Here is a 13,322-nt window from a genome sequence, read left to right as displayed (position 1 = left end):
GAGAGAATAAAGAGCACCATATAAATGACATCTTGCTATATCCCAACAACTTTAAAGAAAGAAGACTGTTACTCATTTAGCTGTTATTGTATTCCAATCTACAGTAGAACCACATCAAAAGTAACAGGAATTGTACATGTAAAATGTAATATGAATGCATATGTAAATCTACAAATGCACAAATGTTCATGGATGAGTCATTCCAATTAGCAAATGCGGTCTTTAGAGTAAAAGCTCAGCACTATTTAATGTTTGAAGGGTTACCAAAGCACCTTTCTGCATGTGCAAACAAGGTATTCTTACAAAGCAACCAATTCAAATAACCCATTTAGGATTAATGTATCCTAATATGTATCTGCCACAGGTCTAAGAAACTTATTTCTCCTCCTCTACACAGCACCTGCTTAGAGATGCACATAGATGGAAAGATGTTTTTCCTCTTTAAAGAAGTACTTTACCATCAGAAGCATTCAGCATTGTATAAGTGACCGTCAGCAGCAATACTGCTAGCGTAAATTTCATACCAAGGCTGTTCCAGCCCCATTTAGTTTCTTCTTCCATCTGCAGACTGTAAGACCAACAGCTTGCAAAACAGGTTCAGAGTTTGGGGAATTTACATGTTAGAACTAGGAGTGTCTTTTGGACTACATCCATGTATTTCTGAAACTAGGCACCACACCAAGAGTACACAAGTGAAACTTTGAAGTCTGTTACAGTAGGCCTGGAGTTCAACACAAGCAGAAAACTCCACCCAGCTTTCTGAAGAGTTAAACACTCTGCTCAGCTTAAGCTTACTGAGTCCTTACCTCTGCCATAAGCTCTTGCTTTCTTTGGATTCAGTTTGGGTTTTAAAGGAGCTCCTGGCTTCAGCTTGGCTTTAGGGAACTGTGACAGGTAAGTCATTACAGAGTGTTCATCCACATCAGGGTGGATAATTTCCTCAGGAGTAATAACCTGAAACACAGCACAATTAAATATATTGTTATCAGTGCTTGGATACGGCATGTCAACAGAGAAACAGAGCTACGGTACAAATTCTTGTGTTTCAAAACTCCCACACTCTAATGTGATTTCTTACATTCATTTCTCTGTGATAAAACCTAGTTCATTTATCATCTCATAGCAAGAAAATCAAGCAGCTCATTATGGTCCCACTGCAGTTTGGGAGGCAAGGGATTCCTGCACTTTGATTATCAGGGGGTTCTCATGAGGCTGCAAAAAGCTAAATGGTGGCAAGCCAAAGACAGTGCAGCCACACTCACCCTGAAAAGCAGCATGGGGATAACTGAAACCAAAGAACTAGGGATTCGTAATGCTGTGTCTTAGGGCCTTGAAGTGCAAAGCCTATAAAGTAAGACTTGGGACATTCTTTTCCTGCTCTCAGGATACAAGGTGCTCCAAAAGCCCCAGAGACTCCAGCACTTTTGTTCAGTTTTATCAGCATGAAAATAACCTGATCTGTAAATATACTGTCCTCTATTTAAAAGTCACCTTTGGAAATGATTTCTTAGTCCAGTGAGTTTTTATCTCAGATAATTAATTCATAGAATCATTAAGGTTGGAAAAGACCACTAAGACCATCCAGGCCAACCCCTAGTCCAACCCCACCATGTCCACTAATCATGTCCCACAGTGCCACATTGCCTCGGCTCTGGAAGACCTGTGCCAGTGCCTCACTGCTGTTTTGGAGAACAAATTTTTCCTAACATCCAGTGCAGCAAAACACTCAGGCATCACTAGAAGTGTACTATCTCCCCACTCCACATATTTGCAACACTGGCAACCTTTAGCACAAAACCCTACACTAAACCTCATAACCAGAGCTCTGAAATATAATGGTACATTTCTCAGGAAGTTTTGCTTAAGTAAACTGTGACCTTCAAAAGTGTCTAAGCAATTTCCCCTGCTTTCCCCAATCTTAGCACACTGTAAGAACCAACTCACGCAGTGCTTCCCACACCGCCTTACCTGCGGCACGCCCAGCCAGTCATCCGCCTGCTGCATGGCCTCACGAGCGTTGTCAACAGGCTTGCTTGGGTCCCAGGTCTCCCAGTCAGGGCACAGGCCTGCAAGGAAGTTTCATCATTAGCCACTGCCTGCAGAGAAGCTTCCCTAGCTGACAAAACCAGGTAGAAACTCCACAGCTACTTGTAATGATGTTGCCGTAAAGACATTTGGACCCTGGCAAGAGCAACCCAAATGGGACAAGCGCATGCTGCTCGCTGAAATGCTTCTCGGACAACAACCAGCATCTCCAGGGGCTCTTCCAACTCAGTATTAGGCAGCCCGTTCCAAAAACCTCCCACCCACCTTGCCTGTCAGCACAAAAGACATACAGCTTCTGGGTCAGCCACACAGAGCACAGTTTTACATTTAAACTGTGGAAGACGTTGCTCTAAATTCACCACAAATACACCCAGGGATCCTTTACATTCTGGTGGTTCTCCTGCAGCACATTTCAAGAAGGGATTTCAGCTGCCTGCAACACTACCCCAGATTGCATTAGCAAGGCTGTATTATGAGAAAGTGAGGAAACTGCCTTTTTCACACTTCATCACATTGCTTGCCTTAAGCTGCACAGTTGTAACTTGCTAACCACTGAAGTTGCAGGCAGCGTGCGGCTTCTGACTGCCCTGCACTCCTGTGCAATCCTCTCTCAGGAGGACACACGAAGCCTCCTGCTGCACCCTGAAGCCGAGAGGTTGTTGGCACTTGCTGTGGGAAGAAGTCTGTCTTGCACTTGGGAGCCAGCACTTGTGCCTTTGTCCCTTGCATCCAATACAAGACTTAGATGCAGCACCACCAACAATGCAAACGCACATTCTGCTTTAGGCCAGTACTCTCCTTTACCAGATCATTTACAACGTGCTGCTTTCCACAGCTGGCCTCTTTAGATTCCAGTTTTCCTGACAGCCTTGCTCCCGCCTTCAGTACAGCCCTGAAAACCTCCCTTCATGAACAGCAGAGCAGCCCCAAGAAGAGGGGAAAAGGAAACGTTGACCAAAGGCTTACCTGGAGCACAGCTGTCAACGAGAGCCCCAAGTGCTTTGCCATCCTGCCAGTTCTGATTGAAGTTTGTGATGGGTAGGTAAGGGATTTTGTTCTGAATCCAGCCCAGCAGCCTTTGCTTGGGGGTCTGCTTCTTTGCATCGTCATCACCCTCATCCTCCCACACAGGCATGGAAATCGAGTAGTGGAGGATGAGGGTCCATATCAGACCAAGGATCAACTTCAAGTTTCCATCAACTATGGCTTTACTATCTGGAAGACAAAAGTCAGACATTTGATTATTTCCTATTCTATACGAGGCACATTTTTAAGTTCTTCTCTTGTGCCCAGGTAATCCAGGTGAGAAGCATTTAGGTCGCCACAGGCACTTGCACAGGCAACAACCCTGGTTTGTTTGATCTCAACCAAAACAGGGCTATCCTGCAACCTTTCAGGATGTCCTTGTACCAAGTGATCTTATCATTCAGAGCAGCAATTGCCACCAGAATAATTGCACAGGGATCTTAATGAGCACTAGCTAGCAAATGAAAAGTGTTCAGTGCTCTGATGGCCTACAGTTCAAATTCAGGATGCTTATAGGTAAAGTCAACAAGTGCTGAGCATGCTTTGCTCAGTCCTATTCAACTCATGTACCACAGCAATACTTCAATATCATATTATCAACATACAGAGGCCTTGACTTTCAAAAAAAAGTGATTACACAGAACAGCTACCAAAAAAAGCAAGCAACAGGGCATCTCCTTTAACCCAGTGATCACATGGAGCTTTGAATATTCACATGGTTTCACAATAGGACGGTATGTCCTGAGCAGATAATACTCTAACATCAGACCTTGAGTGGCATGTTATCTTTCTGAACAGCTAATGTTTCATTTTGCTTAGATTTTATTTACATTTTTTAAAGCATCAGTTTTGACTAATCTTACAGAACAATGCTAAGTGTCTGGGATGTGAATACTCATAGCTGGTCTCACATTCAGCCTGAGATGTACAACAGATAGCCAGAAAGTGAGTAAAGCCTGCTGGATTTTAATGACCGGCTGTGAAGAAAAAGACAGCATCACACAAACACTGCTGTTTGCCCCAGCACCTTGTGCTCCTCTCCCTCTCCCCAAATGAAAGGCAAGCTGTTTAGCAGAGGAAATCCCTCCCTGGAAAGTTGCAAGGGAGCAGCTTTTGCACCAGAGCAGAAGGCACAGCTAAGTTTCATATGAATCATAGAACGGCTTGGGTTAGAAGGCACTTTAAAAATCACTGAGCTCCAACTCTCTTGCCCTCCACCAAATCAGGCTGCCCAAAATCCCATCTAACCTGGCCTTGAGTATCTCCAGGAATGTGGCATTCACAACTTCTCTGTGCACGGGAGCATCCCAAGGCCTTGCTGGCTGGCTCAGCACAGTACAAAGATGTGCAAGCAGTTACCAAGGCTGCAGCAGACCAAGTGCCCCAACACCCATCCCACAGCAGGACCACCCCTCACAACACAGTGCAGGCCACTGAGCCTCATGCCAGAAACATCTCCAAGCTTTAGCTTCAGATTTATACTGACATCGGCATTTTTACTAGAATGGATGTAGCAGTGATTTAGCGTGCTACAAATAAATTTGTCTCAGAACGCCATCCAGCATTCCCAGGGATAAAAGCCAGCGGGACAGAGTCACCTCGAGCACACTGCTACACGCACGTTACTCAGGATAAAGAATAGCCTGTTCCATGTTTACAGCACATAAATATGTCTCAGAGCAGATGTACCGTGGTCACTGCAGCAGCCGAGCAGCTTCCTCCAGCCCCACCACCTCTGAGGGCACAACACAAGAGCAGGGTTAAGAGCCCACGCTCAAAAGCTTCTCCTGCAGCACAGGAACCCCCAGCCCCAGCAGCAGGAAGAAGTCACAGCAGGAGCGGGACAGCTCTTCCTCCCTGAGGCTGATGCCGTCCATGCAGTGGTACTTTGTTAGCAGTCAGTTTGCTCTTACAATCCCCATACTTCCTGACATGCATAGGGATCTCATGATGTAATTTTTTCCAAGCCTGCCTGCAGGAGGGCTTGTCTCCTCTCCTTTAGGGTGGGAAGAAGGGAGGGAGAACTTCTAGGCAGGACAAACCTTATCAGCACCCTACGGAATACCCACAGGGATCCCTTCCGCTTCCACCAGAGCTCAGCCCTGGCTCGCCTGGGCTCTGAAATCCCTCAGAATTCAAAAGAACCCTTTGAGGTTCACAAAGAAATCAGTCTAGCCCAAAGCAGCTTCATTTCCAAGCAGCAGTGTAAAGCTCAGCTCTGCTGGAGTGCTTTGTGTTTTCTGCAAAGCAGAAAAGGCTCTGCTTTGATGGAACTCTTTTAAATAGCAAACTGAGACCATACAGTGTCTGTCTTCTTGGAGGTCTCTTGATGTTAACATGCAAACACCAGACACAGATCAGCAGACCAGTGAGCAGCTGGGCCTGTACTAACCCACTCAGTACAACCAAGCCTGCAACCACCTCCACCAAGCGCACACTGCCAGTGCAAAACATCCAAGACTGGAACATAGAAAAAAAAAAAAAAAAATGTTTCCAGTTACACTTAAGCACCAACAATTATTACTCCAGGCACTGTCATGTACCACAGCTTGGCCAGTTTTCCAGTGGAATTCACCCATCCCCTGGTTTGCCTAAAGACACTTTTCCTGGCTGTAGCAGACTGGAAAATGGATGATATGAACAGCAGATCTTGCAGCACTGCTTTCCTACCATGAACACTACTTTAGCCATACTTATTTCTCATACAGTCTACTCTTTGAAGCTTTACAGAGCCTTTCAAACCATGTTCTTCTGATTACTCCTCTGAAGCTTGTGGTAAGTCTACAGCATGGAGACGTACATTTACTGCAGTCACTGTTTCAGGGGCACGATGCAACCGCACAGCCCCTCCAGCACACACTTTCACCATCAGCAAAGTCTGATGAATTAGGCAGATGGGAACAAATTGTCTGCTTTTTGATCTGCAACAAAAATGGGAAGATTTACAATGCATTCATGAGGTCATGGGTCAGTCTCTGCTCTCAGGTAGCAGAGATAAGACAAGAATTAATGGTCTTAAGTTGCACCAGGGGAGGTTCAGGTTGGATATTAAAAAAATATTATTCTCAGGAAAAGTGGCAGGGCTCTGGAATTGGAAGGAAAGTGGTAAAGTCTCTGTCTGTGAAAGTGTTCAAGAAACATGGAGGTGTGGCACTGACAGCCATGGTTTAGTGGACATGGTGGAGATGGGTTGTGGTTGGACTTGCTGATCTTGGAGGTATTTCCCAATCTTAATGATTCTATGAATGCACATGGTAGGGACAGGTTGACTGTTGGACTCAGAGATCTGGGAGACCTTTCCCCATCTTAATGATGAAAGCTTAGTATTTTAGGTTATACTCTCTCTCACATCAGGCTCTGGTTGCAACAAATGAGTCTAAGTGCACATTCAGGGCATGGAGGGATGTGTGTGTTCCCACAGCCTGAAGTAAGGAGCCCTGTCTGCACTTAATTCACATTATGAAGCCTCAGCAAACGTCTGCAAGGCCCATTCTCATGTAGAGCATCAAGAGCTTGCTCACTGGAGCTGGTGGGAGATGTCTGCTTTTGCACTTGTGAGGACTTGAGCACAGCAGCAAACAGACAATCAAATTCAAAAGTGTTATCATCAGAGTACCCAAAGGAGTAGCTTATAGCAGGGTTTTTGTTTGTTTTTCCTGTGGCCTCCAAGCAGCATACAGCTTAGGCCCAAGGTGCAAGCCCTGTGGCCTGCATGGCACACTGAAGCCAGCCTGCAGCAGCCAGCAAACAGCCCAGCACTGCACTCAGTGCATCGGGAAGGCCGAGTGCTATGGGATGGCTGCCAGCACAACTTGCTTGTTCAGTGCTGGTGTTGGTTCTGCAGAACAGCTCAAGCACTCGCTCTTCTGCTAAAGAAAAGAAAAAAAGCCTATATATAGCCTACAACATTAAGTTTTATGTAGGAGTATCCTGCTTCTTAGTCAGCTATTAGGTTTTAAGTGGCTGCCTGGTAGGGTAAAGAGGAAAACAGACCGAACCAGAGCTAGTTTGCTTCCCCCATCACACCTCAGAGTCTAGATTGTAATTCTGACCCTTTTATTATCCTATTAACTAAGTGGCAACCAGCCCAAAAAATGGATTATGGAGATTCCATAGGACTGCAGTACACGCCAATTTCAGTCTTGACACGGAACCAAGTTTTAACTGCTTGAGCTGATTTATAATTGTTGCTCTATACTAAATATTAACATGATATGTTACACTTGGACACGTTAACACAGCACTCTTTAGAGCACAGAGGAAGGCATTACAGTGCTTAGTTTAGAGCTAGTAACATAACTTGTTTGAGCCTCAAATGCGACCGTCTCAAGGCAAATGTGTGCCATTTTTAAATCTTAGGCAACAACACACTTCACAACCCAACCTCCCATGTGGAAAACAGCCAAGGTTGCAAAGCTTGGTGCTCTGTGTTTGTACTTGCTGCTGCCCCGACAGAAAGAGTCAAAGTTGAAACCTGGCCTTGATCTGAAGTTTGCAAATTCACCTACTCCAGTGGAGACTTCACCTGAAGTTGTGCACCATAGCAAGCAGGACACCAAGATTCCCCTCTTCATCTTGGCTCTTTAACTAAAGGCTGTCTTCAGGCTTTTAAGTCACTATATCCATGTCTAAGAACATTCTACATCTTTTGCCTTTAAACTAAGTGCCTTGGTCAAATTACAATTGTATTTTAAGCTATAAAAATAATTATTGCTTCATTTCAAGAGTTAGTCCTTCAAGTGAAATTCTTGTGTTCTTATGCATCTTTCACAACAGCCTCCCTTGCCTGTCTCAGAGTTTTTCCTAGCCCAGCACACATTTATTATTTCAGTCAGCTTTATACTAGAAGATAGATGGTTTTCAGAGTTAAAAATAATAATAATAGTGTTAATAAATCAAAATAATAAATCTTCCCACATGCAGCACAAGAGGCCCCTCACTCCTCTACTTTAAAAATTTCCAAGTCACAACACCATGGAAAATTCCAAGCAGATTTCCAGGAAAAAGGGAAAAAGTCTTCTCCATGAGGGCTGTCGCACACTGGAGCAGAAGCCCAGAGAGACTGTAACATCTCCATCATCAGGTATGCTCAAACTCAAGAGGACACTGCCTTGAGCAAGCTGAATGAGCTGAACCTAATAAGTACTTGCCTTGGAGAATATGACCTTCAACAGTCTCTCTGAAAAGAAATTATTCCACAAATCAAAAAAGTCCTAGTGTTACAAGCAAGCCTTAGAATAGCATATTTTGCTTATGTGCAAGTCTGCCTAAGGTTGAGATTAAGCGCAAGTACTACATTAGCTGTGGCAAGGTTCCTTGAACTCTGCCCCACAGTAGGGCTGCAAGTCATTTTCTGTTGGACAATTAGTGGAAACAAGATAAGCTACCGCAGCAGACAGCTTCCTTACTAAACTGAGCTGTAATGCAGACTGTGCTAAGTCTTGTGAAACAAACGAAGGACTGAAAAAGCATTTCTGAGTACTGAATTTTTTTTAAAGCTGTTTCTTAGCTACAGCCGCTTGATCGGTCTGAGCAAAGTCATCTCATACATTCTGCCTTCAGCCTTCACATGTGAAAGCTCTACCACAGCTTGGACTAATCTTCACATCCAGCTCTTCTAAAAAGCACTCGCTCTCTCCGATCTTCACGTTGGTCTCATTTACAACTTAATGATGCCTTATGTGGAAGAAGATGACAAACTCGAAATACATGATCCTTAATAAAAAATAAAGGTGTGGTCCAGTAACAGCACTTTCTTCACGGAAGGAACTCATAACAGTGCAAAGTTCATCTCAATTACACATCACTTATTCTAAGCGCTGTTATCTTGCAGCTTATGAGTTCTTCCTCATTATTTTCATCTAGCATTGAATAGTTACAGTAATTGTAGGGGGATCAAAAGTGAAGCACTCATTAAGGCTTTATATTCTGCAACAACTAAACCTCACATTGAACCGAGCTCTTTCAAAGCCCTTCTCCACATTGTTTGTGCATGCCAAACAGACGTAGTATACAGATGAGATGGAGCTAAGATGAGCAAGCTGTCTAAGGAAATTCTTCACCAAAGCACACAGTATGTGTTCACAGGCTTACTGTGCCTGCTAAAGACATTAGCAACATCCTCTGTAGGGATAGCACGTCTTTAAATCAATTACACAGGTTCCTCTGTGCTTTCAGAAATACTCCAATTGTTTCCTTCAATGAGCCCTTAAGCTTAGGTCTACCTCGCAGCTTCTCAGAGCTCAGCACACAGCTTGCCGTCTGGACGCGTGCAGTCAGCTTACCCAGGGAAAGCACAAGTTGTGCTCCCCACACATAGTTGGCACCGGGATAGCTGAATTCCAGCCAGGTTCCTGGATTCGTAGCCATAACCTGGTAGCCTCTAATGGCAACACACTCCAGCCTGACTGCATCTCAGCCATGTTTGCAGCTTGTGCTGTGACCCACATAAGTGTTTCTCTGCACCCAGCTCACCTGAATATCAGCCAAGGCTCTGCATTGTGCTAAGTCGCAGCACGGATGCTGCCAGAGGTCAACAAGAGCATCATCTGCATCCTGAGGCAGTTTAAGTGAACACATCAGCTCCACCAAGCTTTGTAAAAAGTTCTGTAACTCCTTTCTAACAAGAATTTTTCTGCGAGGGGTGGCATTACACTGGAGAACTGTAAACAGTCTGATCCGGACACAGGCAGGAAGATGGGAAAGCAGTGGTTTTGTTGCAAGAGGAGGGAAACCATTTTCCTCTCTGCCTACCCGTGTGATCAGTTATTAAGAAATTTGAGCCCCTCAGAGGAATCTGACATTCTAGAAATCAGGAGATTAAACCCTATAATTCATGGGGCTCAATAGTTTTTTTTTGTTGTTGTGTTTTAAACTTTAACTGAATTTGAAACCATCCAGCATAGTCAAAGACCTTAGACAGCTATCACATCCATGCCCCTGTACTGCATGCCTGTTGGGCCTGAGAAGGAACTCTTAGGAGGTACAATAGGCAACTGTAAAAATAAAGTCAAATTCAGCCCCTTCAGCGCAAGCTTGGGGGAAAAAAAAAAAAAAAGAAAAAAAAAAAGGCCTTTAATACAGAAAGAATCAAACCAACGGGGCTCTGAGGAGCAAAACACTCACTAAAATAGTACTGCTCAACTTCTTAATGGGCACCTACTTAGCAATGCATATGCACAGGAGTAAGGTGCAACAGGAAGGGAGCTTAAGCTGGCAGCCACTAGCCCAGTTTCTCCAAAAGCAAGGGGAACCCAATGTAGTTGGAAGGAGAAGTCAGAAACTTCAGAGTTAGGAACTGCTAGTTGCAGGAGTGGAGGAAAAAAAGTCAGATCACATTCCTTCCTACTCTCACTCTGATATAGGGCTCCCGTGGCTTTAAGAGCCATATACTAAGCTACAGACACAAGTAAAACATGCTGATCTGACATGCAGCTGTTGCCTGTGGCTCTTCCTGCTCAAGCACACCCTTTTGCAGTGAGTGCTCCCTGGGGACAACTCTGCCATGGGAGCTCTTGCAGAAGGAGAGGGCATCAGAGACACCTGAGCTCAGTAGCATCGCCACAGGAGTGTCCCAGAGTGGGAAGGACAAGCAGGTACAAGGAGAGCTCGGTGATGCCTGCATGCCTCAGGGAAGAGCAAGGATACAATGCAAAGGGTAAGGGCTACCAGTCACACCAGCTGCTTAAGACTCAGCTGCCCTCTGCCAAGCAAGTCCTGGTTTGCAGCTGCAGAACCACAGATGCAGATACCCAGCCACCAGACAATGCACAAGAATGCCATGCTAATTATTTTCCTTTTCAGGAAAAAGAAGTCGGTGTGAATGTTCAGCCTCTGTGCTTCAGTGAGCTTCCACAAGCACTACTTTGTTTGCTGCCAGCCCCATGAGGCAGCACACCAGCCCCAGCCCCCTGCACTGCCATGCTCTGTGCCCCAGGCCCCAGCGAGGCTGGCGAGCCCCTGCCCGATGACACCGACTCCTGCAAGCCCCCCGCAGCTCCCAGGATTGCCAATGGGAAGCGGGCCTGCTGCAGGCCATGACATCACCACCAAAACCGCCAGACAACCAGCCCCACACGCAAACAAAGCGCATTCCCCGCTGCTGAGCTCATCCGGTGTCAGCCAGGCCACCGCAGCTCCCACTCGCCTTCAACAGGGACATGGACACACTGCTGTGTGCCCTCAACAGAAGAGCTCTGCTTTCGGGGTAAAGAAACGACCAAAGTGTGGCTGCACATGCCAGCAGCCCTTCATGCTGCACCGTACAACAGAGACCAAGGGCTTTTTCCACTGAGGATGTTCCAGCACATGGTGAGGCTGCATATGGTGGGCCCCAGCCACAGGGCAGCTTCACGCAGTGACTGGCCACAACAAGCCCACTGGAGACCTGTGCCCTAACAGCCAGCAGAGTGCTCTAGTGGACAAGAAGGCCAGTGGCATCCTGGGGTTAAGAACATTAAGAAGAATGCATTAAAAAGAGCATGGCCAACAGCTTGAGGGAGGTGATCCTCCTCTCTGCTCTGCCCTGACAATGCACATCAGGAACAGCATGCAGTTCTGGGCTCCTCAGTTCAAGAAAGACAGCTGAGACAGTCCAGTGGAGGGCCACAGAAATGAGGGGCCTAGACCATCTCCCATATGATGAAAGGCTGAAGGATCTGGGACTAATATGAGACCCCCTACAATTCTGAGAAAGGCCCGGGAAAGGCGTGGGAAGCACGGGATCACATCCCCACACCAGCAGGGAGGCACTAGGAGGCCGGAAGGATGATGAGAGCAAGCCACAAAAGATAATTATTCATTTGGGAATTACATGTAGAGGAAAGTCCCTGAGCTTTGGGAACAAGCATGTTGGAAAGTAGACTTCTGCTAAATGGTGAAAGGAGGGAGACAAAAAGAAAGGCATTCTCTTGCCTCTGCCACATCCTGCTGAGACAGCCATGAGAAATGATTGCCTCTACTTTTGAAACTAAGCAACCCTCTGGCACAGGATGGTGAAGAGGAATGACCCTCATCAGGTCAGCAATGCTGCTGCAGCACAGTGAGCCTTTGCATTCCCATCACAGCAGGTCAGCAACACTGCTACCCAATTCAGAGGAATATGGTTCTATCCTAACTGAGACATGAAAACTTCAGTCAAATGCAAAAAATACTTGTCTAGGAGTTTGATAACTGGAGGGTGTTGTTGCATGCAAACAAAAAAGTGCCTTCTCACAACACATCCTGTACCTATACAACTAGAAAACCAAGCCTTGATCAGCAAGAATGCACTGATAAAAGCAGCTGTGGAGTCAGATTTCTGCAAATGTAACACAACAAAAGCACTGAAGGGTGAGAGCACTGTAACCATCTCTGGATTACGGTAGTCCTAAAATTCAACTGTTCACTGCAGGTTGCAGCAAGGCTTAAGACTTTACCAGTTCTTGCAAATACCTTCCAGGGACCAACAGAGAGGCATGTGACAAGTCTTTAGCACTGTCTTATGTCTTAAATTACTGGGGTTAAAAAAAAAAAAAAAAAAAAGCACAACGTAAGGGGGAAATCAGCCAGCAACTCCACCATTAGGCATCAGTGCACTGGAGACAAAAATGGAACTGACCCCACCTGCATCATTTCGCCTTCCTTCTCCCACTCTACACCTTGGGTATCACACTGCCAGCACTTCTGGCTCTATCCCCAAGAGCAGTGAGGCCATGCAGTCACATGTGCTGCAGAGACTTCAAGATGCCAGGGTGACCTCTGCTTTATTGAGGAGTAGATTTACTCACACTGAGAGTAGGTCAAGATGGCTGTAAGAAACAGAGTGTAAAGCTCTGCAGAGATAAATGAGCCCGTTCAGATAGGGCTGTCTAATGCCTTCTGTGCAGCAGACGCCAGGCATGAAGGCTGCTTGGATGGACTTTCTGAAGCCAAAAACAACACGTCGGAAACTATCAAAAATGATTACTGTCTGGGGAATTCCTTGGCCATAATACACATTGAGATTCAATTTTTCCATCTGAAACCAGAATCACTGTAAGGACACAGTGCTGCTTGAAGGAAATCCCCATTGATGGTTGGTCCGTGCAGAGCTGCAATCTCTGCACCATGCTGCAGCACTAAACAGCTTAAGATTGGAGCATGCTTTGTGGTCCTGGGCTGGTAACACATCAGAAGATATTCCGCCAGTTATTTCAGCTTTTGAAAGGATTTGTGGTTTGTCCAAGTCTTTTTCTCTGATATTGAGCACCTAATAGCATAGCTCTGAGATT

General features: G+C 45.7%; 1 protein-coding gene across 7 annotated transcripts in view; it reads right to left on the bottom strand.

The window, feature by feature from the left end:
• FLNB (filamin B) overlaps positions 1-13,322 on the bottom strand; it is a 78,501-nt gene that overhangs the window by 41,184 nt on the left and 23,995 nt on the right. For all 7 annotated transcript variants that reach the window (XM_085235885.1, XM_085235884.1, XM_085235879.1 and 4 more), the window contains 3 exons: positions 3,013-3,261; positions 1,969-2,066; positions 807-954 (listed from right to left, as the gene is read on the bottom strand). In XM_085235885.1, coding sequence (XP_085092011.1) covers positions 807-954; positions 1,969-2,066; positions 3,013-3,261 — 495 coding nt within the window. The remainder of the gene's footprint in view (positions 1-806; positions 955-1,968; positions 2,067-3,012; positions 3,262-13,322) is intronic.

This window comes from Meleagris gallopavo, chromosome 14, assembly GCF_905368555.1.
Source record: "Meleagris gallopavo chromosome 14, MGAL_WU_HG_1.1, whole genome shotgun sequence".
In the NCBI taxonomy this organism is placed as follows: Eukaryota; Metazoa; Chordata; class Aves; order Galliformes; family Phasianidae; genus Meleagris; species Meleagris gallopavo.
The sequence above is the reverse complement of the archived record's forward strand: the minus strand, read 5'-3'. Positions and strand labels throughout refer to the sequence as shown.